The 23,060-nt window shown below is 57.1% G+C and overlaps 1 protein-coding gene across 2 annotated transcripts; it reads left to right on the plus strand.

The window, feature by feature from the left end:
* LOC130544377 (probable bifunctional dTTP/UTP pyrophosphatase/methyltransferase protein) lies at positions 1–23,060 on the plus strand. 2 transcript variants are annotated; one of them, XM_057315890.1, is made up of 13 exons: positions 1–194; positions 2,717–2,848; positions 4,981–5,028; positions 5,156–5,220; positions 6,383–6,444; positions 7,236–7,344; positions 8,339–8,735; positions 11,232–11,394; positions 14,142–14,317; positions 16,553–16,670; positions 17,499–17,642; positions 18,890–19,012; positions 22,711–23,060. In XM_057315890.1, the coding sequence occupies exons 1-13, from the start codon at positions 102–104 to the stop codon at positions 22,929–22,931; spliced, it is 1,851 nt and encodes a 616-aa protein (XP_057171873.1). In that variant the 5' UTR covers positions 1–101; the 3' UTR covers positions 22,932–23,060. The 2 variants fall into 2 exon arrangements, with proteins under 2 accessions (XP_057171873.1, XP_057171870.1); XM_057315887.1 differs by having other exon boundaries at positions 18–194; positions 18,890–23,060.

Raw genomic sequence — 23,060 nt, forward strand, 5'->3', positions numbered from 1 at the left:
GGCGGGGCTTCACTCTGTCAGGAGCGGGCGGCGCGCCGCGGGGGATCCGGCTTTGGATCGAGCTGCGGGCCCCGTGCTGGGCGCGGGGGTCGGGGGGCGCCATGGTGCTGAGCCCGGTGATCGGGAAGCTGCTGCACAAGCGCGTGGTGCTGGCCAGCGCCTCCCCGCGCCGCCGGGAGATCCTCAGCCACGCGGTGAGCGAGCGGCCTGCGCTGCGCCTGGGCCGGGGTCTGCGGCGGGGCTGGGGCCGGGGGTCCGGTAACCTGGGGGCTGGAGCCGGGGGGACGATGGGGGAGCCCTGGGGTCAGGCACCTACGGACCTGGGGACCTGGGGGGGCCTGGAGCCGGGGGCTCTGGGGGCCTGGGGGTCTGGTGACCTGGGGCTCTGCTGCCTGGGGGACTGGAGCCGGGGGCCCGGGAGCCTGAGGCTCGGGAGCCTGGGGCTGGGGGTCTGGTGACCTGGGGCCTGGGGCTGGGGGTCTCGTGACCTGGGGCTCTGCTGCCTGGGGGCCTGGAGCCGGGGGGAGGGGGGAGGGGGACGGGGGGGGCCCTGGGGTCAGGCGCCTACTGACCTGGGGACCTGGGGAGGCCTGGAGCAGGTGCCCTGGGGCCTAATGACTGGGGACCTAGTGATCTGGGGGCCTGGGGCTGGGGGTCTGGTGACCTGGGGCTCTGCTGACTGGGGGACTGGAGCCAGGAGCCCAGGAGCCTGGGGCTGGGGGTCTGGTGACCTGGGGCTGGGGGTCTGGGGACCTACTGATCTGGGGGCCTGGGGCTGGGGGTCTGGTGACCTGGGGCTCTGCTGACTGGGGGACTGGAGCCAGGAGCCCAGGAGCCTGGGGCTGGGGGTCTGGTGACCTGGGGCTGGGGGTCTGGTGACCTGGGGCTCTGCTGACTGGGGGACTGGAGCCGGGGGCCCGGGAGTCCGGGAGCCTGGGGCTGGGGGTCTGGTGACCTGGGGCCTGGGGCTAAGGGTCTGGTGACCTGGGGCTCTGCTGTCTGGGGAACTGGAGCCGGGGCCCGGGAGCCTGGGGGCCTGGAGCTGGGGGGGACGGTGGGGGGGCCCTGGGGTCAGGCGCCTCCTGACCTGGGGACCTGGGGGGGCCTGGTGACTGGGGACCTAGTATTCTGGGGGTCTGGTGACCTGGGGCTCTGCTGACTGGGGGCCTGGGGCACCTGGTGATTGGAGGTCTGGTGACTGGGGTTTCTGGTTCTAATGCTGAGGGGTAGGGAAGGGGCTGGTGACCCAGGGACCTATTGACCTGGTGGCCAGGGTCTTGGGGCCAGGGGTCTGGAGACCTGGGAGGTGGGTGTGGGTGGGTTGGGGTGGAAGGAGGTGTGGAAGGGGGACGTGGTGTTGACTGGGGGATCTAGTGATTGGGAGCCTGGTGCCTGTCAGCCTATATCCAGGGCCTTGGGGATGAGGAGCCTGGTGCCACATGGTCTGGTGACCAGGGATCTGCTAACCCAGGGAGGTTGTCTGCTAACTGGTCCCTGGGGCCAGGGGCCTTGGTGACCCAGCAGGACCTGGTGCCGGGGGACCTGGTCACTGGGAGCCTACTGACCATCGGGGCTATGCTGGGGGGCCCAGTGACAAGGGCCCTATGACTGGGGTCTAGTGACCAGTGCTCCAGGCCGGGAGCTGGGGGACGCAGGCTGGGGAAAGTAGGACTCTGTGATCTGGTAGCAGGGATCTGCGACTGGGATCCTGGTTGGAGCCATGGCTTAGTGATTCAGGGTCGCAGTGACTACACTAGTAGCAGTCTGTACGGTCTGGGACCAGAGTCTTCAGGCCAGGCCGAGTGGCCGAGGACCTGCTGGCCAGGGGTCTGCCAGCCTAAGACCATGTCTGTGCCCGAGCTGGGTCCTTCCTGGAGCTGGTACTGGGGGAAGGGACAGACCCAGAGTGGAGGGGACATGGTCACAGTGGGGATGCCCTGTCTGGGGAACGGGGTACTGGAGATAGGAGGAGATGCAGACCCCAGAGGCAGGCAAAGTTCTGGGTGGGAGTACGTACAGAGTGAGGGGTGCTTTCAGTACCTCCAGAGGAGGGCTGGGGAGTACAGACCAGAGGAGGGCTCACAGAGCAGTCTAGGGGAAACGGGGTGTAGGAGGTCAAGGACCAAGGAAGGGGCCCCTCAGAGAGGTGGGGGCAGGGATGGTCAGAGCCTCACGGGAGCTCTGTCGGGGGATGCCTGTGGGGCGGGAGAGTTTGACCCTCTGTGTTCAAGGCCCACATTCCTGTCCCCACCGACACCAAAGTGTCACTCTCTGCATGACCAGCTCCCCACGGGGGACGGCCTTGCCTGTCCACACGTGTTAGGGGACCACAGTCAGTCGTCTGTGGAATTTTGTGCAGGCGGGATGGACAGCTGTTTGTTCACCGTGGGTGGGGGGGTGAAGTGCCGGCCCCAGGGACGCTCTGGGAGCCCTTTGACCCCACACAGCCTCAGACCCCAGTGTCCCAACCAGATTTACCTGCTGGCCTCTCTGTGGCTGCCCCGTGTACCGATGTCTTCCTGCCAGGTCTGCTGGGCCCCAGCCAGCCCCCGCTCCTCCCCAGGCAGCCCGGAAATGGCACTGGTCAGTGGTTGGTGAACACTGGTCAGTGCCTGGCTTCTTCCTGGCACGTGGGAAAGGCCACACGTCCTGTAAAAGTGGCACATGGTGCTCAGGGTCCTGTCGACCCTCAAGACCCCGTTCTCCCCTCTTCCAGGGTCTCAGGTTCGAGGTGGTTCCTTCCAGGTTCAAAGAGAAGCTTGATAAAGCGTCCTTCCCCACGCCTTATGCCTACGCCATCGAAACAGCCAAGCAGAAGGCCCTGGAGGTGGCCAGCAGGATGCATCAGGCAAGGGGGCTCTGCTCCTGCGTCTTTCGAGGGTTCTCTTGCTGGGAGGGTGGTTTCGGGTTTTCGATGTACATGTCGTAAATAAATGCCATTTACCGTATCCTATACAATTATTGTGGCTCATCTATGAATGAGTGTTGTCATGTAGCATACAATTATAATTAATATAATAATATATTCTATATTCTATATTAATATAATAATATGTTTCATATTATATATTAATATAATAATATAATATATTGTATATATTATACATAGTATAATTATAGTATATAGTTATATATAGTATAGTTATATAATATATATTTTATATGTTATATATAATGTATAATATAACCTTTGATAAGTTTATCAGCCTCTTACTGTGTAATATGCTGTTGGGATTAACTGAAGGGTATCATTTATCATAAAGAATTAATGTAGATTATTTATTACTATGTGCACCTATGTAATATACAATTAATATAACAGTATCACTTATAATAGTGAATATAGCTTATCTGTTTCTGTATATTACTATGTAATATTGTAAGTAATATAACAGCATCACTCATGATATAGAGTTAACACCCAGGGTCCTGGGATCGAGCCCTGCATTGGGCTCCTTGCTCAGGGGGACCTGGTTCTCCCTCTCCTCACAGCTCAGTGCTCTCTCTCTCTCTCTCTCTAATACATAAATAAAGTCTTAAAAAAAGAAAAAAAAATGATACAGAATTAACAGACCTGAACTATTATTATACATTATTATATAATACACTGCTGTAATGAGTATGACATTGTCATTTATGTTATAGAATTAATGGACCCAAACTATTATTATATGTTGCTATATAATATACTATTGTGATGAATATAACGGCATCACGGTATAGAATTAATGGACCTGAACTATTATTATACATTACTATATAATATAGTATTGCAATAAGTATGACATCGTCATTTATGATATAGAATTAATGGACCCAAACTATTATTATATGTTACTGTATAATATACTATTGCAATAAGTATGACATTGTCATTGATGGTATAGAATTAATGGACCCAAACTATGACTATACATTACTATATAATATACTATTGCGATGAGTAGAACGGTATCACGGTATAGAATAAATGGACCTGAACTATCATTATACATTATTATATAATATAATATCGCAATGCGTATAACTTTGTCATTTATGACACAGAATTAAAGGACCCAAACTATGACTATACGTTACTATATAATATACTATTGCGATGAGTAGAACGGTATCACGGTATAGAATTAACGTACTTGGACTATGACTTTACGTTACTATATAATATACTATTGCGATGAGTAGAACAGCATCACTTACAATGTAGAATTAATGTATCTAAACTATGACTATGTTACTATGTAATATACTATTGCAATGAGTATAACAGCATCATTTATGATACAGAATTCATGTGGATTATTTTTTTTTTTTTAAGATTTTATTTATTTATTCGACAGAGATAGAGACAGCCAGCGAGAGAGGGAACACAAGCAGGGGGAGTGGGAGAGGAAGAAGCAGGCTCATAGTGGAAGAGCCTGATGTGGGGCTCGATCCCATAACGCCGGGATCACACCCTGAGCCGAAGGCAGACACTTAACCGCTGTGCCACCCAGGCGCCCCTCATGTGGATTATTATTGCTAAGCCTTATAATAATATCCTATTGCAATTAATATACTATAGCAAATGCAGTGTACTTAATGCTATAATAAGTATTGGTACAAATAAGCAAGTATTGATCAATTGGTTTTCGACAGTAGAAAGGTCAATATTTAAGGACAACCTAAGTTCAAGGTTCTGCACAAATCCTAGATGTGTGTGGTCAGGCCCAAGCCTGAATTTTCCACTTGGATGTATTGTATTGTCCAGAGTACCTTTCCTCAACGTACATTGAGCGGGTCAAAAAACCAGCTTTGTCCTCCCCCTCCATAGGGGAGGATTTGGGGTCACACCCATGTCCTTGCTGGGGACATTGAGGACACTCACATCGTATTTGCTGATGTAAGACTGGCCTCATCCCCACCTGTCAACATCACCAGCGTATTTGTGCAAGACCCATGGGGACATCGCTTCTAAAGCTGGGTTGGGATTTCTTGCAGAAGGACCTCCGGGCCCCGGACATTGTCATCGGAGCGGACACCATCGTGGTGAGTCTCCCCTCGGGGCCCCTTTTCTGACCTCCAGTTTGGTTTGTGTGTCCTTGGCGACTGAAATCAAGGTGTGGACAGTGAGATCTGGTTAGCGAGAGTGGATCCGTCCCTGGTTCTCTTGCAGACGGTCGGGGGACTCATTCTGGAGAAGCCAGTGGACAAGCAAGATGCGTACAGGATGCTCTCCAGGTGAGTGTGGACTGTGGTGCCCCTGGGAAGCAGCACTGTGCACCTGGGGTGGGGATAATGTCCGGAGCGGGGTCAGGTCCTCAGGTTAGGGTCCCGAGCACCAGGGTGGGGATAATGTCTGGAGTGGGGTCAGGTCCTCAGGTTAGGGTCCCGGGCAGGGTCAGCACCTGGGGTGGGGATAATGTCCAGAGTGGGGTCAGGTCCTTGGGTTAGGATCCCGGGCAGGGTCTGCACCTGGAGTGGGGTTAATGTCCGGGGTGAGGTCAGGTCCTCGGGTTAGGGTCCCAGGGTGGGGTCAGGTCCTTGGGTTAGGGTCCCAGGCGGGGTCTGCACCTGTGGTGGGGATAATGTCCAGAGCGGGGTCAGGTCCTCAGGTTAGGGTCCCAGGCGAGGTCTGCACCTGTGGTGGGGATAATGTCCAAAGCGGGGTCAGGTCACGGGTTAGGGTCCCGGGCGGGGTCTGCACCTGTGGTGGGGATAATGTCCAGAGGGGGGTCAGGTCGTCAGGTTAGGGTCCCGGGCAGGGTCTGCACCTGGGGTAGGGATAATGTCTGGAGTGGGCTCGGGTTCTCGGGTTAGGGTCCCGGCCAGGGTCTGCACCTGGAGTGGGGTTAATGTCCGGGGCGGGGTCAGGTCCTCGGGTTAGGGTCCCGGGCAGGGTCTGCACCTGGGGTAGGTATAATGTCTGGAGTGGGGTCAGGTCCTCGGGTTAGGGTCCCAGGGTGGGGTCAGGTCCTCGGGTTAGGGTCCCGGGCAGGGTTCAGGTCCACGGCCGTCCATGCCTGGGTCATGGAGGAGTTTGCACTCAGCCTCCCTGGCCACCCTCCTGCTTGTCCGTGTGTGCGTGAGCTTTTATCCCTGGTCTCTTGTCCCCATCCTAGTGGTGGCTTCCCCGTGCCCACTTCTGTGTCACCGGCTTTCCCCACGAGCTTCTGCCGGGGCAGCGGGCAGACAGGCAGACGGGCAGTCTCCCCCCCGGCCAGGCATGCCCACCCCCCATCTCAGGGCATCTCAGCCCCTGGGCCCTGCCGTGTCCCGTACCCTGTCTTACTTTGCTGCAAGACCACAGACAGACGCAGGCTGAGAGGGGGCGGTGGGAACGTGCTGTAGGGCACGGCTCCCGCGATGGGGATACACACGCCATGTCGATTGCGTCTTGCAGGTTGAACGGGAAAGAGCACAGCGTGTTCACGGGCGTCGCCATTGTCCACTGCTGCACCAAAGGTATAGCGCCAGTGTCACCCTCCCCAGGCCGGGGGCCACCGCGGGAGGAGAGCAGGCGTCCCCGTGGACCCGCATCCTCCCTCCTGCCTGCAGAAGTCGGGGCTACATGGAGGCCTCGGAGCACCTGAGAGACAGGGGCTCAGCCGCCCAGCGTGACCCACACCAGTGCTGCCCTCCAGGCCTCCCGGTCTGGAAGGCAGAGGGGGTTGGCTCAGGCTGCCCAGCCTGAAGTCACACCAGGACAAAGAAGGTTTTTTTTAAAAAAGGACCCAAACCCCCGAGGATTCGTTGTAAAAGCTGTTTTGCATAATGTGCCCCACGGGCCGAGCTCGGGGCTTTCCAGCCTCACAGCAAAGGCCTCCGGGCCAGCCCGAAAGTTCTGTTCTTGCAGGAAAACCCCAGCCCCTGCTGGTCTGGGTCTGCAGGTTGCAACTTTTTTATCCCCCAAACCCCAGGCCCCTCGCTGGTCTGGGTCTGCAGGTTGCAACTGTCTTATCCCCCACACCCCAGACCCCTCGCTGGTCTGGGTCTGCAGGTTGCAACTGTCTTATCCCCCACACCCCAGACCCCCCTGGGTCTATGGTTTGCAACTTTTGTGCTCCTCGCTGGTTTTGCTTTCTTGACTTTGTAACTTTTTTTTTCCCCACTTGTACCCTCTTGCCCCCGATTAACAGTTCCCACCTGAGTTATACTCAGAGCAGGGGCAGATGGTCCCCCCTCTCCTCCAACACACAGAGCACAGCTTTGGGGCCCTGAGGTCACGCACCCTGACCGGCAGCCCTGTGTTGCAGACGGCCAGCTGGACGTGGAGGTGTCCGAGTTCCACGAGGAGACCGCGGTGAAGTTCTCCGAGCTGTCCGAGGAGCTCCTGTGGGAGTACATCGACAGTGGGGAGCCCATGTGAGTCCCTCTTACGGGGACGCTAATCCCATGTGTCCACGTGCCACCCTCATGACCTGATCCCCTCCCAAACGCCCCACCTCCTAACACTGTGGCCTTCGAGGTTAGATCTCAATAGATGAATTTGGGGGGGGAGAGGATACAGACATCTAGTGCACAGTAGTTGTGTTACTGTCCCGATCACAATGGGGGCTCAGTGGGCAGTGCAGGGACCCAGGTGATGTCGTGCTGGAGGAGCCGCCGGGGTCAGGGGCTCCAGGCAGGGCTGGTGTCAGGACCTGAGCTGCCCTGTGCTGGGACAGTGGATGAGAACAACCCACAATGGGAGAAACAGTCTCTTTCTTCAGTGCTGCCATCAGGTGCAGGTGGCTGCACGAGAGAGCACACCTGCTCCCCGTTCTGTTTCCCCCCACGGCACGGGGCGGGCGAGGGGCAGGTGCATGGGTGCAGACGCCAGCGGTGGTCTCACTGCCGAGGGCGCCCCGAGCCGACACCTCCTGCCAGTTTAGGGACTGGAGTCCAGGGGAAGCAGAGGAGGGAGGGTCGGATGGAAAGCACTGGGCTCTAAGTCAGGGTCCAGGAACGGGTCTTTGAAGTGCCCTCTTCTATCCGTAAGGAGGTCTCGGCAGAGGCTCCGGGGCCACAGATGCAGATGTGCACAAGATCACGGTGGGGTTGGGGTCCTCACTGCACTGCCCCCAAGACTGCCATGCCCCAGGCCTGGTGTGGGAGGCAGTGACCCCTGGGGACCGCTGGGGACACTTTGTATCATCCCTGGTGGGACCGAAGGATTACATAGGAGTTTCTCTGGAGCCAGACTCATCACTGAAGCGGCCTGGGGTGATCGCTGGGCTCCTGCCGGCCATCCCGTCTGATCGCGTGCCACGAAGCCATCCACCGGCCACCGGCCTTTAGCCTCGAGACTTTGATTTCTCCTGTAATCATCCACCCCCTCTCCCTCCCGCCCCGTTCTGCTTCCTTCCCTCCCGCTCAGGGACAAGGCCGGTGGCTATGGGATCCAGGCACTGGGCGGCATGCTGGTGGAGTACGTCCGCGGAGACTTCCTCAACGTCGTGGGCTTCCCCCTGAACCACTTCTGCAAGAAGCTGGTGGAGCTGTACTACCCGCCCCGCCGCGAGGACGTGCAGCGGGTCAAGCACGACTCCATCCCTCCTGTCGACACCTTCGAGAACCTGAGCGACGTGGAAGGGGGCAGCTCAGACCCTGCTCAGGGCAACGACGGTGGTGGCCACGGAAGGACAGAGGGGGCCGGTGACACAGGACAGGCTTCTGCTGACAGACGGGGACCAGACTCTAACGGGACAGTGGAGACCCCGCCCCCGTTCCCAGTGGGCCTTCTAGAACTCATAGACGGCTTTAAAGCTTCAAAGGTACCTGTCTCCGTGTCCTGGGGCAGCCGTAAGAGATGACCGCAGACTGGGGAGCTTAAAACCACAGACATTCATCTTGCCCCAGCTCTGGAGACCAGAAGTCTGAGATCCAGGCGGGGCAGGACCGCTGAGATCCAAGCGGGGCAGGACCACTGAGATCCAGCCGGAACCGGGGCGTGCTCCCCATGAAGGCTCCAGGGGAGGGTCCTCCTTCTTCTTCCAGCTTCTGGGGCTCCAGGCATCCCTGGGCCGCTGGTTGTGTCCCTCCCGTCTCTGCCTCTGTCTTCACGTGGCTTCTCCTCTGTGTCTGTGTCTCCTCTTCTGTGTCTTGTAAGGACCCCTGTCATTGGATTTAGGGCCCTCCTGATCCAGGATGAGCTCATCTCACATCCTTCCCTTAATCACATCTGCAAAGACCTTATTTCCAAATAAGACCTCCGTTTTCAGGTTCTAGGGGTCAGGACTTTGGCCTATCATTTGGGGCCAGTGTTCAGCCCATAAGAGTGTCCTCAGTGACGTTCTGCCTTTACTAAGTGGCTTGGCACAGAGATAGTGACTTGGGGGGTCACAGAGGCCATGACCTGATTTCCAGGGGCACACACCCTGGTGTGTGAGACGTGCTCTGGGCTCCGGTGGCTGAGGCCTGTGCACAGCTGGGGCGAGGCGTCTGTGGGTGTCTGACAGTGAGCAGCAGTCTCATGACCCCAGCACAGGGCACACAGTATGTCACTCACAGGACTCTGCCCTGCCCGGGAGACGAGGCCAGAATGCTGACCATGCAGCAGCCCCAGGGTGCCCAGCATTCCCACTGGCCAGGTGGCAGGTGGACACAGGCACTGGCTCACCAGCTGGCTGGAGGGATCTGTGACCTCAATCGTGTTATGGCCTTGGGATCCTGGACAGTTGTCCCAGCCAGAGGGTGTCTCAGGTGGGGTGGGAACCCGCAGGCCACTGGGTGCTCGCTGATGCCAGGTCAGTGCCTGTGGCCTCTGCCGTCCTTTCTGCGTGGTCACAGACACTTCCGAGAAACACCCGGGTGCCCAGGCCAGACTAGAGAGCGTCTCAGGGAGAAGCCTACCTGGTCGTCTTCCACCATCCCCGCCAAGGACAGGACTGGCAGCGGCCGTCCCTGTGCTCCACCCCTCCACGCCCACATGGCTGTTGCGTGTTCTCTATGGCCTGCTGCTGCCCCTCTCAGCTGACCTTCCAGCTGCCTGAGCAGCTCTGGGCTTCTGAGAGACAGCAGGGAGGCGGCCCTCCCCATGCCTGGCCTCTGCAGGGGCCATGTACGTGGCTCTGTGGATGCTGGGTGGGGCACTGGAGACTGCCCCCTCCCACGCTCCACCCCTGGCCACCTCCCCGTGACGGCCTTGTCTGGGGCAGAAGCTCTCATGATTAGGAGAGGTGGTTAAGCTGTGTTGTATCTCAAAATACCAAGTTTCCTTGCAAATAAGACTTAAAACAGGGTCAACAGCATTGCACCATTACTCGATTGAGCTATACTGTGGTCCTGGCATCAACCTATCTTCTGTGATCTATTGTTTCTTTTCAAACATTGTATCTATCCATTTGATGGGGGGTGGGGGGAACACAAGCACGGGGAGCAACATAGAGAGGGAGAAGCAGGCTCCCCATTGAGCAAGAAACCCGATGTGGGGCTCGATCCCAGGACCCTGAGATCATGACCTGAGCTGAAGGCAGATGCTTAACCGACTGAGTCCCCCAGGCGCCCCTTCTCTGATCTGTTTATCTACCTACCTACCTACCATCAAAGTATCATTCTATCTACCTATGTACCTATGATCAAACGATCTGTCAATTATCTGTCTGTATATCTATTTATCACCTATCTGATCTATTATCTGTCTACCTACCTAGCTGTGTATCCATATGCCCACCTTTTCCATTGCTCACCTTACAAAGGTATCCCAGGGGTCAGGTGAGCTGACCAAGCCGAGGGGCAGTAGGAAGTCTGGGAGCACGTGTCACCTTGCCAGGTCCATGCCAGTAGATCTGGAAGCAGCTCTGCGTCGGGCCCTTCATGAACATGCATCAGTTATCACAGTCGGTTTTGGCATTACAAGCTGACAGGAGCGTGAGTGAAGGTTATCAGTTACTGGAGGGTATGTGTCCTGAGCTTCGTAAAGACTCTGCACCTGAGGACAGCCCTTTGTCTCCAAATACAGTCACATCCTGAAGTCCTGGGAGTTAGGGCTTCAACATACAGATCTTGGGGGAAAATAATTCAGCCCAAAATCACAACACGTTGGTTTTTCTCCCGTGGGACAGTTTTTCTGCTTGGTATTCACTGATGTGCTTTTGCCTTGTGCAAACCTGGTACCAGCGGAAGCCTCAGTCCACTGTTCTCTGGAGAAGTTTCCGTTCACAAGTGAAATACTTGTGACAGCTTTGACCTCCATCGTTTGGGTCTACAGGAGTCAAAAGTGCTGGACAAGTCACGTAGTAAGTCTAAGCGTACTTGTTTTTAACGGACAGGCCCTGTTCACGGCTTGCAAGCTGAAGGTGTTTGATGTTCTAAAAGATGAAGCCCCGTTGAAGGCCGTGGATGTTGCAGGCAAAATTGACGCCTCTGTGTGTGGAACCGAACGGCTCCTGGATGTCTGTGCAGCCCTGGGATTACTGGAGAAGACAGACAGAGGTAAGAGGACATCTGAGCTGTCTTGCTGAGAATCTTTGCAGGTGGAAGCAAGTCACCAAGTGAGGTGGCTTCTAAGGCAAGGCAGGGAGGACCAGACCCTCAGAACGTGGCTTTTCTCCAAGGGAAAGAAGCAGAGGATGGAAGAAAGGAGATGTAGGTGTGCGTGGGGAAGGGGGGTGGTAGGTGTGTGTGTGTTAGAAGAGTGACTTCTTTATGGGCTCTGCTCTCAAAGGAGCTGTATCAGTCAGGGTTCACCAGAGAAACAGAACCAGAGGGACATACAGATACGTGTTTGTTTTTACTTACTTAGACAAATGAGATGAATGGGTGCATACAAATAGATAATAGATTGGTAATAGAGGGAAAAATAGCTACGTAGATAACAGGGGATCTGGATGGATAGACTGATGGGTGGATAGATGATGGATGAAGGCAGGAAAGAAGGAGGGAAGGTAGGATGGAAGGATGGAAAGATAGGAAAGTACACAGATGATTGGGTGGATGGATGGAAGGACAGAGATAAAAGGACAGATGGATGGATGGATGGACAGGTGGATAGATGGGTGGATGGATAGGTAAGTAAGTAGGTGGATGAATGGAAGGAAGGAAGAATAGATGGGTGGGTAGGTAGATGGATAGATGGATGCATGGATAGATAGGTAGGTAGATGGATGAGTAGACGTATGGATGAGTGGATGATGGATGGATGGATGGATGGATGGATGGATGGACGGATGGACAGATGGATAGGTAGGTAGATGGATGAGTAGACGTATTGGTGAGTGGATGGATGGATGGACAGACAGGTGGATGAATAGATGGATGGATGCATGGATGCATGGATGGATAGGTAGGTAGATGGATGAGTAGACGTATGGATGAGTGGATGGATGGATGGATGGATGGATGGGTGGATGGATGGATGGATGGATAGATGGATGGATGGACAGATGGATAGGTAGGTAGATGGATGAGTAGACGTATTGGTGAGTGGATGGATGGATGGACAGACAGGTGGATAAATAGATGGATGGATGGATGGATGGATGGATGGATGGATGGATGGATGGATGGATGCATGCATGGATGCATGGATGCATGGATGGATAGGTAGGTAGATGGATGAGTAGACGTATGGATGAGTGGATGGATGGATGGACAGGTGGATGGATGGGTAGATGGATAGGTAGGTAAGTGGGTAGATGGATGAATGGAAGGAAGGATAGATGGCTAGGTAGGAAGATGGATGGATGGACGGACGGACAGATGGATGGACAGGTGGATGGATGAGTGGATGGATAGGTAGGTAAGTAGGTAGATGGATGAATGGAAGGAAGGATAGATGGCTAGGTAGGAAGATGGATGGATGGATGGATGGATGGACGGACAGGTGGATGGATGGACAGGTGGATGGATGGGTGGACGGATGGACAGGTGGATGGACGGGTAGATGGATAGGTAGGTAAGTAGGTAGATGGATGAATGGAAGGAAGGACAGATGGATAGGTAGGTAGGTGGATAGGTGGATGGACAGGTGGGTAACAATGCGTTTGCTGAAATGAACCACACTTTTGAGCATGGTCTCAGAGCATGTCCTATAGATGGTCCCTATGGATGGCTTGGGAATGACAGGGGTTTGAGGGCCCCAGGCAGGAGAGGCACCTTCACTTCTGTGATAAGGAGGAAAGTGGGGTGCTGGCAGAAGCCCCAGAAGCTGCCCTTTGCACAAAGTCCTACAGACATGTGGTTACGATTTGGAGCCTAGAAAGCAACGCACCCCGATCATTGTTATGATGTTCTCCTCTATCAGAACGAATGACTGAACCCAGAGAAAGTTCTGGTGTGCAGACTTTGAGTCACCCGGGAGCTGCTTCTCGCACATTTTCACTGATGCCTGGCAAGGTTCTGCAGACAAACCCTGTGAACCGTTCCCAGACGTGTGCATGGGGCACTGCTGCTCTTCCAAGGGTCTCCAAAGTAACGACATTTAGGTGTTACAGTGAATGCAGTGCTCTTCCATATCTCTGATGAATACAGGCCACGGGGCCTTCCGTTGAGAGATCGGGGTCTCCCCCACCATCACCTGTACCCCCAATCTCCCATTCTCCAGATGCGAGTGTCCTGGAGGGGCTCCCAGGGACCAGATCCTACAGACGGCCCAGCTGGGTGTGAAGAGGGTGGAGAGAGGAAGGGCTCCGACCGGTCCAGGCTTTCCAGAGAAACAGAACCTGTCGGGTATAGACCTGCAGGTGTATAGCAAGGAAGTGGGTCATCCAGCTGTGGGGTGATTGAAAATCAAGACACAATGGCCCTGAAGTCTTGAGGCGGATTTCCTTCTTCCTCAGCCAGAGCTCATCCCTGCTCTTAACACCTTCGACTGATTAGACGGGGCCCGCCCACATTGTCTAAGGTCGTCTGGTTATAGGTGTCAAAACACCCTCCAGGGCAACATCCTGCCTGGCCTTGCATTGAAGAATTGGGGACTGTGGCCCAGCCGAGTGATCGTCCCTGGGGCTTTGGGGGGGATTGACCCCTGGGAATGTCCATGTGTTTGGGTAACACAGGAGTCCACCTGCGTGCTGGGTCTGGGCTGTCTCCCTGTGCAGCCCCCCTCCCTGTGCAGCTGAGCACGTGCTCAGCTGAGGTTTGCGCGTCCACGTCAAGGATGCCACGCCGTCGCTCCCCCCTGCTGTGGGGTCTGCTGGGGCGTTCCCGTGGGGAGCCCCCACCATGCCTTGTCGCACCAGGTTACCGCAACACGGAGCTGACAGATCTGCACCTGGCTTCGGACGGCGAGTATTCTCTGCACGGCTTGGCCATGCACAACAACGACCACTTCTGGAACCTGTTCGCAGACCTGGAGCTCGCCGTGCGGGAGGGAGCCGACGCGGCTTTCGGCAGGAAGACGGCAGACCCGGTTCAGGTACCGTAACTCCAGACATTCCTTTTCACATCGCGGGCGTATTTTGCAAAAGGAGCGACGGGTACAGAACCCATCTCCTGCCGGCGGGTTAATCGGGCGGCACCTGTTACAAAACCACGGAACGTTGGCCTCCATGATAGTAGGAACCGTCCGGGGAGGCCACGGCTGGCTGGCGTGGATGGGGGGCAGGGTGGCTGGCCGCTCACGGCTCCGGTGACTCCACAGGCACCAGGTAGCACCCGAGAAGGGAGAACGTTTGTAGGACGGGGCTCCGAAGGTTGCACGGGGTTAACACACCGTGCGGTTAAAAAGAAGGGACCCTGTTAGTCAAGCTCACGGTTTGCAAAGCACTTCCTGCCTGTCTCTCCCTTGTTCCCCTTTCCCATTCCAGGATCCTCTCGGGGGTCCAGTGCAAGACTGCGGTGCATCCTGTCGGGCCCTCCGCCCCCGGCCACAGGTCTGGGTCTGCAGGGCAGGACCCGATGGGGTGCTTTGGGGTGCCTGTGGCCATCTGCGGCCTCGCTCCCGGGAAGCGTTTGCTGAGGGCAGAGACATAGGGCATGGAGCCAGGCTGTCTGCAGGATGCAGGAGTGAGCCCCTAGACCACTGGTCTTGTTGGCTTGTGTCCGGTCTGGGGCACGGGGACGGAGACAGTTGCAGAGCGCAACAGGCGACGGGGCTTCCAAACAGCAGACATTTCCTTCTCATGGTTCTCGAGGTGACGTCCAAGGTCAAGGAGTCTGCAGATTCGGGGTCTGGGGACCCCTGCTTCTCGGGTCATACTCGGCTGACTTCTTGCTGGGTCCTCACAGGGTGGAAGGGGCAGGGGGGTCTCTGCAGTGGGGGCTGCACTCTCATGACCTGGTCACCGCCCCCCCCAGACGCCCACCTCCTAACACCATCCCCTTGGAAATTAGGGGTGGGGAGTTGGACACAGAGTCATTCCGTCCCCAGCAGAGACAGAGACACAGAGACACCCACACTCAGGTGGAGACAGTGGAGAGAAGCCGCAGACGGGGTCCCAGGGTACAGAGCGGGGCTGTCTCAGCCTCAGCCCAGGGAGAAAGCAGAGCTGGGGGGAGGCCGGGAAGAGGGCAGGAGGGACCCACGTGAGGGGTATGCTGGCTCAGGTGTGCTCCCTCTGGCCCCGTTGTCCCTGTGGGATTCAGGGACGCCTCCCGCATCTCCCCACCCGTGTCCCACCCCACAGCGCTGGGCAGCCCTGGGAGAACTGGCCCCAGGCGGCACCCCCTCCCACCGGTCACTGTCCCCAACAGGGGGACCTCTGTCCTCCCTCCCGCCCTGCGAAGGCCCCCACCATGTGTGGACCCCACGGGGGAGCTGGGCAAGGGGCTGTTGTCCCTGACTTCTGATCAGACTCTCAGCAGCATGGTGCCGGCTGCAGGGGGCCCTGGGAGACCCCACCCCCTACCCCCTCCTGCTCCTTGTCCAGGGAGACCCTTCGTGGGGTCTGGGGCCTCCAGGGTGACCGTCCCCGATGACTGACTTCAGATCCTTAGACGTGGGCATCTGTTAGGATTAGGACGGGTGGCCTGACCCCAACCCACACCCACACGGACCGCTGTGCTGGACGCGGCCCTGCCCCCACCAGACCCCACCCCCGTCTGCCCTACCCAACCCTCCACCTGCCCCACCAGCCCCTCCCCCACCCAGGTATGCCTCACAGGACCCTCCAACCACAACCCGGCTCTGCCCCACCCACCCCCTCCTTACACCACTCTGCTCCACCCCACCCTCTTCTCACCTGGCTCTGGCCCACTGGCCCCCCCTTCCTGGCCCAGCTCTGCCCCACCCACCCCTTCCTTACACCACTCTGCTCCGCCCCACCCCCTTCTCACCAGGCTCTGCCCCTCCTGGGCTGGCTCTGCCCCACCCACCCCCTCCTTACACCACTCTGCTCCGCCCCACCCCCTTCTCACCAGGCTCTGCCCCTCCTGGGCTGGCTCTGCCCCACCCACCCCCTCCTTACACCACTCTGCTCCGCCCCACCTCCTTCTCACCCGGCTCTGGCTCACTGGCCCCCCTTCCTGGCCCAGCTCTGCCCCACCAGACCCCGTCCCCACATGGCTCTGCCCTAATGCTCCCCACCCCGGGAGCCCTGCCCAGCTCTCTACCTGCAGAAACGCCTGGTGGCACCCAGCCAGGGTGCAGGAACCACCCCCACCCCCACCCCGGGCCTCCGTGTGGCTCTCCTGAAACCCCGTTCCGTTTCAGAGCAAGCCGGCCAAGCTGCAGTTCATGCGGGCCATGCACGGCCTCGCCAAGCTGACTGCTCACCAGGTGGCCACGGCCTTCGACCTGTCCCGGTTCACCTTGGCCTGTGACCTGGGAGGTATGTAGCCCCACCCCCACCGCCCGCCAGGAATCAGGTGCAGAGGGCTCCGTGTGATTCTTGGGTTAAGTCATGCCTACCTCATTTGCTAGTAAGATGTCCAGAATGCGTTTACCTCTTTAAGAAACACAGAAAACCTGAGTCTGGCCGTGGCGGGGTTTGTGCAGATACTCCCACTCCCAGATACTCGAGGAGATTCTAGTAATGGGCAGGGACCCCTGTAGAGGTTATAGGACCCTTTCTGGTGGCTGCTGAGTGGGGGAGAGGATCGCTGACCCCGTGTGCCCCCATCCCATCAGGTCTAATTATGCCCCATATACTTCCTACCGCATCCCAGTCCCTTCCTTATCCTAGGACAGCAGACAGGGGGAGCAGATGCCTTCCTAAGGGATACAGTGGGGTTGGGGTCCCACCAGCTTTCATTTCCCTGTCATCTGCACACCTCTCCTCCTGGTGGCCCAGAGTGGCTGCTGTGGCACCAGCCTTCGCATCTATATTCTTGCACCAGAGAGGAGATGGTAAGAGTGCAGCCCCTCACAGCTGGACTCTGATGCTCCCTCCATGAGGCTGTGCCCACCCCTGCTTATCTGCACTGGGCCAGCACGGGCTCTCTCACCGGCTGTCGAGGTCCCGACCTTGAGAGGCCCCGAGGCCTGCATGAGACAACACAGGTCTCTGCCACCGGCTGGCTTGCTTTCACGGTGCTGGCCTCCATCTGTGTGCTCAGCCATCATTCTGGTTTTGCCAAGGTTGAATTCGGGAGACCGGCAAGGGTTTCCTGAGCTCCAGGCGGGTCGGGTCGCCAAGTGTGTGTTTGCATTCCCGCAGGCTGCACAGGTGCCCTGGCCCGAGCGCTCACCCGGGAGTACCCGCGTCTGAAGGTGACCGTGTTTGACCTCCCGGAGGCCATCGAGCACGTCACGTGTTTTCAGCCCGAAGGACGGCAGACGGAGCGGATCAGCTACGTGCCAGGTGAACGCCTGTTAGCCTTTGCCGTGAGTCAGTGTTTGCCAGCCTTACGTGTTTCTGCAAAGGAGCGTCCGTGTCTGTGTGCATGTGTGTCTGTGTGTGTGTTCAGTGCATGGGTCTGTGTGTGTCTATGTGTGTTTGCATATGTGCATATCTTTTTTTTTTTTATAAAGATTTTATTTATTCGACGGAGATAGAGACAGCCAGCGAGAGAGGGAACACAAGCAGGGGGAGTGGGAGAGGAAGAAGCAGGCTCCTAGCGGAGGAGCCTGATGTGGGGCTCGATCCCATAACGCCAGGATCACGCCCTGAGCCGAAGGCAGACGCTTAGCCGCTGTGCCACCCAGGCGCCCCTGCATATGTGCATATCTGTGTGTGATGTCTTTGTGTCTGTCTCTGGGTGTGCGTGGGTGTGCAAACGTGTATCATCTCTGTGTGCATGTGTGTGTTTGTGCACGTACATATGTGTGTCTTTGGATACATGTGTGACCACATGTACATGCGTGTTTGTATGCACCCAAATGTGCACCTGTGTGTATGTCTCCATGTTTGTGTGCCTGTGTATGCATGTGTGTCTGCACACATATACATGCATGTTGTATGTGTGCATGTGTGTGCATGCATGTATTTGCTGTCTCTGCGTGAACATGCATGGGTGTGTTGTCTGTGTATTTGTCTCTGCATGTGTGTGTGTGTGCGTACATGTGTATGTTGTCTGCATGTGCATGCAAATGTGTGTGTCTCTGCACGGATCTGTGTATTGTCTGTGTGTGTGTGCGCACACGTGTGCATCTCCAAATCACGTGAACGGGACCATGAGCCGCCGTGTCCTTGGCATTGGAAGCCGTCCTGGTGGGAGAGCAGGTGGGGACCTGGAATGGCAGACACGGGCATCTCCAGGCGTCTACAACCAGCCAAGGCCACAAAAGGAAGTTACACAGAAGCAGGAAACCCTTGAGTTAGACGTGAGGTAGAACTTCCAGGGAGCAGCCGTTGATGTGGGAGCAGCTGGAAAGAAACCCTTCCCACCCTGAATCTCATGAGGGCCGTGGCCCGGCCCAAGGACAGACATGCTGGCGGGTCCAGGGACTCAGGCTCGCATGTTTTAGGGCTTAGGATACAATTCTCCCCCCATAGGCAGTATTCCTTCTGCTCCTGCAGTTCCGGGGAGCGGCCCACCCCCGAGTCTGGCAGGTGCAGAACTGGCCCGGCGTCCCTGACGGGCTCCTGACGTCTTGTCTTCACACCAGGTGACTTTTTCAAGGACGGCCTCCCGGAGGCAGACCTGTACATTCTGTCCAGAATTCTGCACGACTGGCCGGACCACAAAGTGCGGGAGTTGCTGAGCCGCGTCTCAAGCAGCTGCAAGCCAGGTGAGACCGTGCCCAGTGGGTCCTTCCTGCAACCGCAGACACCGTTGTCATTTACAAAGGAACGAGCCGTGTTACAGACAGCCAGGATGCCCCCAGCTGGTCCCCAGGCGCCATTTCCCATCCCCCTGACGACGTGCTTGATCCACAAGGAGGGTGGCGGGAGCTCTGGGAAGGTCTCACCTGAGTCCCCTTGTCCTGGACCCATAAAGCCAGTGACCGTGTCCGTGCTCTCGGGCCCTAAAGTCTCCTGGATGCTCCCCCGGCCGTGTCCCTCTGTGCACACAGGCTGTGGCTTCTCTGAATGCTATCCTGGGCGTCCCGTGTCCCCCGCGCCGTGTCCAAGCCACTCAGGGCCGACGTGGCCCACCAGGCCGCAGAGTGGGGTGCACCCAGCCCCCCGAAGCCCCTTCCCAGCCCCTCAAGGTCCCAGTCCCGTAAAGCACGGCCCTCATTCCCGTGTCCTGTGCTCCTGGCGTCTTGCAAGGCACCCCTGTTCCCTCCTTGCGGACTTAGGGAACATAAACGATACAGCAATTCGCGGGTCCTTTTCTACACCGCGTCTTCTACTCCACGGGCGCCGGGAAACGCCCCACGTGTTTGATCTCCTATTTCACACACAAAGCAAAGGTAAAGTGCAATGGGGTGTGTGTGTATAGAAATAGAGAGATTTATTGCAAGGAATTAGCTCATGTGATTGTGTAGCCTGGGACGTCTGAAGTCTACACTGTGGACAAGCTAATGCTGCAGCTTTAGTCCAAAGACCGGCTGGAGGCAGAATTTCCTCCTCCTGCGGGAGCTCAGTCTGTTTTCTCTTGAGGCCTTCGACTGATTGGACGAGGCCCACCCACGCTATGGAGGGCCAGCTGCTTTACTCAGACTGAACTGTGACTCTCATCCAGAAGGAACCTTCGCAGGAACCCCCAGAAGGATGCTCGACCGTGTATCTGGGCACCATGGCCAGGCCGAGATGACCTGTAAAATTAAGCATCACGCCCAGCTGTTGCCCTGCAAGGGTCTGATGCTCCGCAGAGCCGGAAAGGCCGTCTCTGGTGGCTCGCAGCTCAGACACAGGGCCCGATGGAAGGCGCACAGGAACGTTTTATTCTGGACAAGGGTCGGCTGGCATTCTTGATGCCTCCTGTCTACCTCTTCCTCCAGGGAGCCCTCCATGTGCCGGCCGCTCTGTGTCCCCGACCCCAACTCCCATCCTCCAGAGAAAAGCCCCCTCGCTCAGCTGTCATGGGGGGGGGGTCTCCTAGCTCCAAGAGGTGCCAGCAGCTGCCGAGCCCCCACTCCTCGCAGGTGCACAGGAATGCAGGACTCGAAGACACGCGTGGGGACCAGGGGACAAAGCATCAACAAACAGGCTCGTGGAAGGCAGAGGGTGGAGTCTGTCCCTCCATGCACAGAGCGTGGCCACAGGAGCAAAGAAGAGGAAAGTTCTTACAAATGAAGAATCAGGCGGAGACGCGTTGGACCTACAGCCGTGGCGTGGGAAATGAGACGATTCGGGGTTCCAGCCAGGAGCCCAAACTACCAGTTCACGTGTGTAGATAGAAAAAAAAAATACCATAGGCATTTGTGGACTGAAACCAGGGAGACTCCCACCCGCCCCCTGCCATTCCTAGGAGGCTCCTGGAGACATTCTGGAGTGAAGTACAGATGGATGCCAGGAACCGGGACACTAGGAGGGACTAGGGGGCAGGGAGAGGCCTCTGGGCCGGACATGCAGACGCACAGACACACGGACACAGATGAGCTCTGGGTTTGGAAACAGTATTGCAACGTGTTGACCAATCCGCTGGAGTATTCGGGAACATACTAACATAACAAGAGCTGCACAGAAAATTAAGCAACGTCTGTTAAATGAGCAAATTTCAGTGCCAAGAAAGGCGACGTAGTTAAGCCATCCTCGTTGGTCCATATGGTAGGATGACTTGTTCAACCTGTCCCCTGCCCCCCAAATCTATGTCCACTTGGAACATGTGAATGGGACCTTATGTGGAAATAGGGTCTTTGCTGATGTGATAAAGGATGTGATCCGGGATCAGGGGGGCCCTAAATCCAGTGACAGGGGTCCTTTCAAGAGACAGAAGAGCAGACACAGACACAGAGGAGAAGCCACGTGAGGACAGAGGCAGACATGGGAGGGACGCGGCCACCAGCCCAGGGACGCCTGGAGCCCAGAAGCTGGAAGAGGCAGGAAGGACCCTCTCTTGGAGCCTCTGGAGGGAGCACGGCCGTGTCCCGCCTGGATCTCAGCGGCCCTGCCCCGCCTGGATCTCAGACTCTGGTCTCCAGAGCTGGGACAGAGTACATGACCAGACTGTGTCATTTGTTGCTGCAGCCCCAGGACACCCATGCTGTCAGTGAGAGGCAGGTTTTCACCTGGCCGTACCCATGTCACATGGACACTCAGGCTGACCGCCAAGAAGAATGTGGCCCTGGGAGGACTGGTTTCTGCCTGTTTCTTGCCCGCCGTGTTCCCAGGTCCTGGAACAGAGCCCAGCCCAGAACCGTCGCTCACAAAACGGAAAACGAAAGAGTCCTAAAACTGTAGTATCCCCCGGGGAGCAGGTGGGGTTGAGGATTGAGCACTGGGTCATTCCGCACCTGCCTGGGGAGACGGTTAGGTTCCAAGGAGTGTTCATACTGCGGAGGGTTGGCTGGAGAGTCGGGGAGAGTGCACGGCTGCATTGAGGGTTCTCCCCCACCCCCCACCCCCCAGGTTGGGCTGGAACCGCTCGGTAAATTCTCAGGAATGCTGCCAGCCCGCCTGTTCATGCTGACTTGTTAGCTTGAACTTGGCCACGAGACACGTCCTTACAACACGGACACTGGCAGCTGCTCGGACCCAGGGCTTCCCTCCACCCCCAGAGCTGGGACTTCAGTGGTTACCTGCACTTGGGGCAGGAGGCCTGGGGGCTGCAGGACAGAGCGTAAAGTGGCCAGTTTACTTATCTGTGGGTCTCAGTTTGAATGCACACCTCAACTGCTTAGTGCCAGCCAGGCTCCTTTCCAATCCCAAGGCCGTTGTGTTCCCAACGCTTGGTTTCTCCATCCTTTGAGAACGCTTTTGGAAATAGAGACGCAGACAGACGCATGTAGGGGCGCGTATACACACGTGCGCGCGCACACTTTGTTCCTGAAGCGCTCAGACTTTGTGCACCGATAATCCAAGTGTTCCTGGACCGGGCGGGGCTGGTCCTAACCCCACTCCAAGGCAGGTGCCGTCCCGGTTGTTTAGGGGATTCCCAAAGCGAATGCGTGCTCCCTGCTGGGATCTCGGGTTCCTACACCCAGAGTTCCTGACTTGTTTCCGCACACCGTGAACCCATAGTGCAGCCCCGTGCTGTGTCCGCGTGCGCTAGGCATGCCCGAGGCTGGGCCGCGAAAGTGCACCCTGAGTCTGTGTTTTCCCCTTGTCCTCGCCTCCGTGTCTCTCTGTCTCTGTCTGTCCCCTTGGGGTTCTGGTTCCCCAGGCTGAGGGGCAGTGTCCTCACCCTCCCCGCAAGTAGTCCCGACCTCCCATCCCCCTGGAAACCTGCCGCCCCATCTGGGCTCCCCGCTGAGCGTTACGCAGGACTCCAGCCTCCCCGCAAGTAGTCCCGACCTCCCGTTCCCCTCGAAACCATCCACCCCACCGGGGTTCCCCGCTGAACCTTACGCACGACTCAACCTGGCTGTGTTGTTTGCAGGCGGTGGCATCTTGGTGGCTGAGATGGTCCTGGAGGAGAAGCCAGCGGCGCGGGGCAGCCTGCCCGCGTCCTTGAACCTGCTGGTGCGGACGCAGGGGAGGGAGCGCAGCCTGCCCGAGTACCGCAGGCTGCTGGAGCAACATGGCTTTTGTGACGTGCAGCTGGCGCACGTGGGGGACGGGCTGGACGTGATCCTGGGCACCAGAGCCTCGCCACCCTGAGCCCGCCGGCATCAGACGCTGCTCTCCCAGGAGGCCGACAGGGTCCCCGTCCCCAGGGTTTGCCGCCGGTACAATGATGACTGCAGCTCACCCGCCGTGTAACCAAACAGATTAAAGCAGCGAAATGCA

This window comes from Ursus arctos, chromosome Y (assembly GCF_023065955.2).
Source record: "Ursus arctos isolate Adak ecotype North America chromosome Y, UrsArc2.0, whole genome shotgun sequence".
Lineage (NCBI taxonomy): Eukaryota > Metazoa > Chordata > Mammalia > Carnivora > Ursidae > Ursus > Ursus arctos.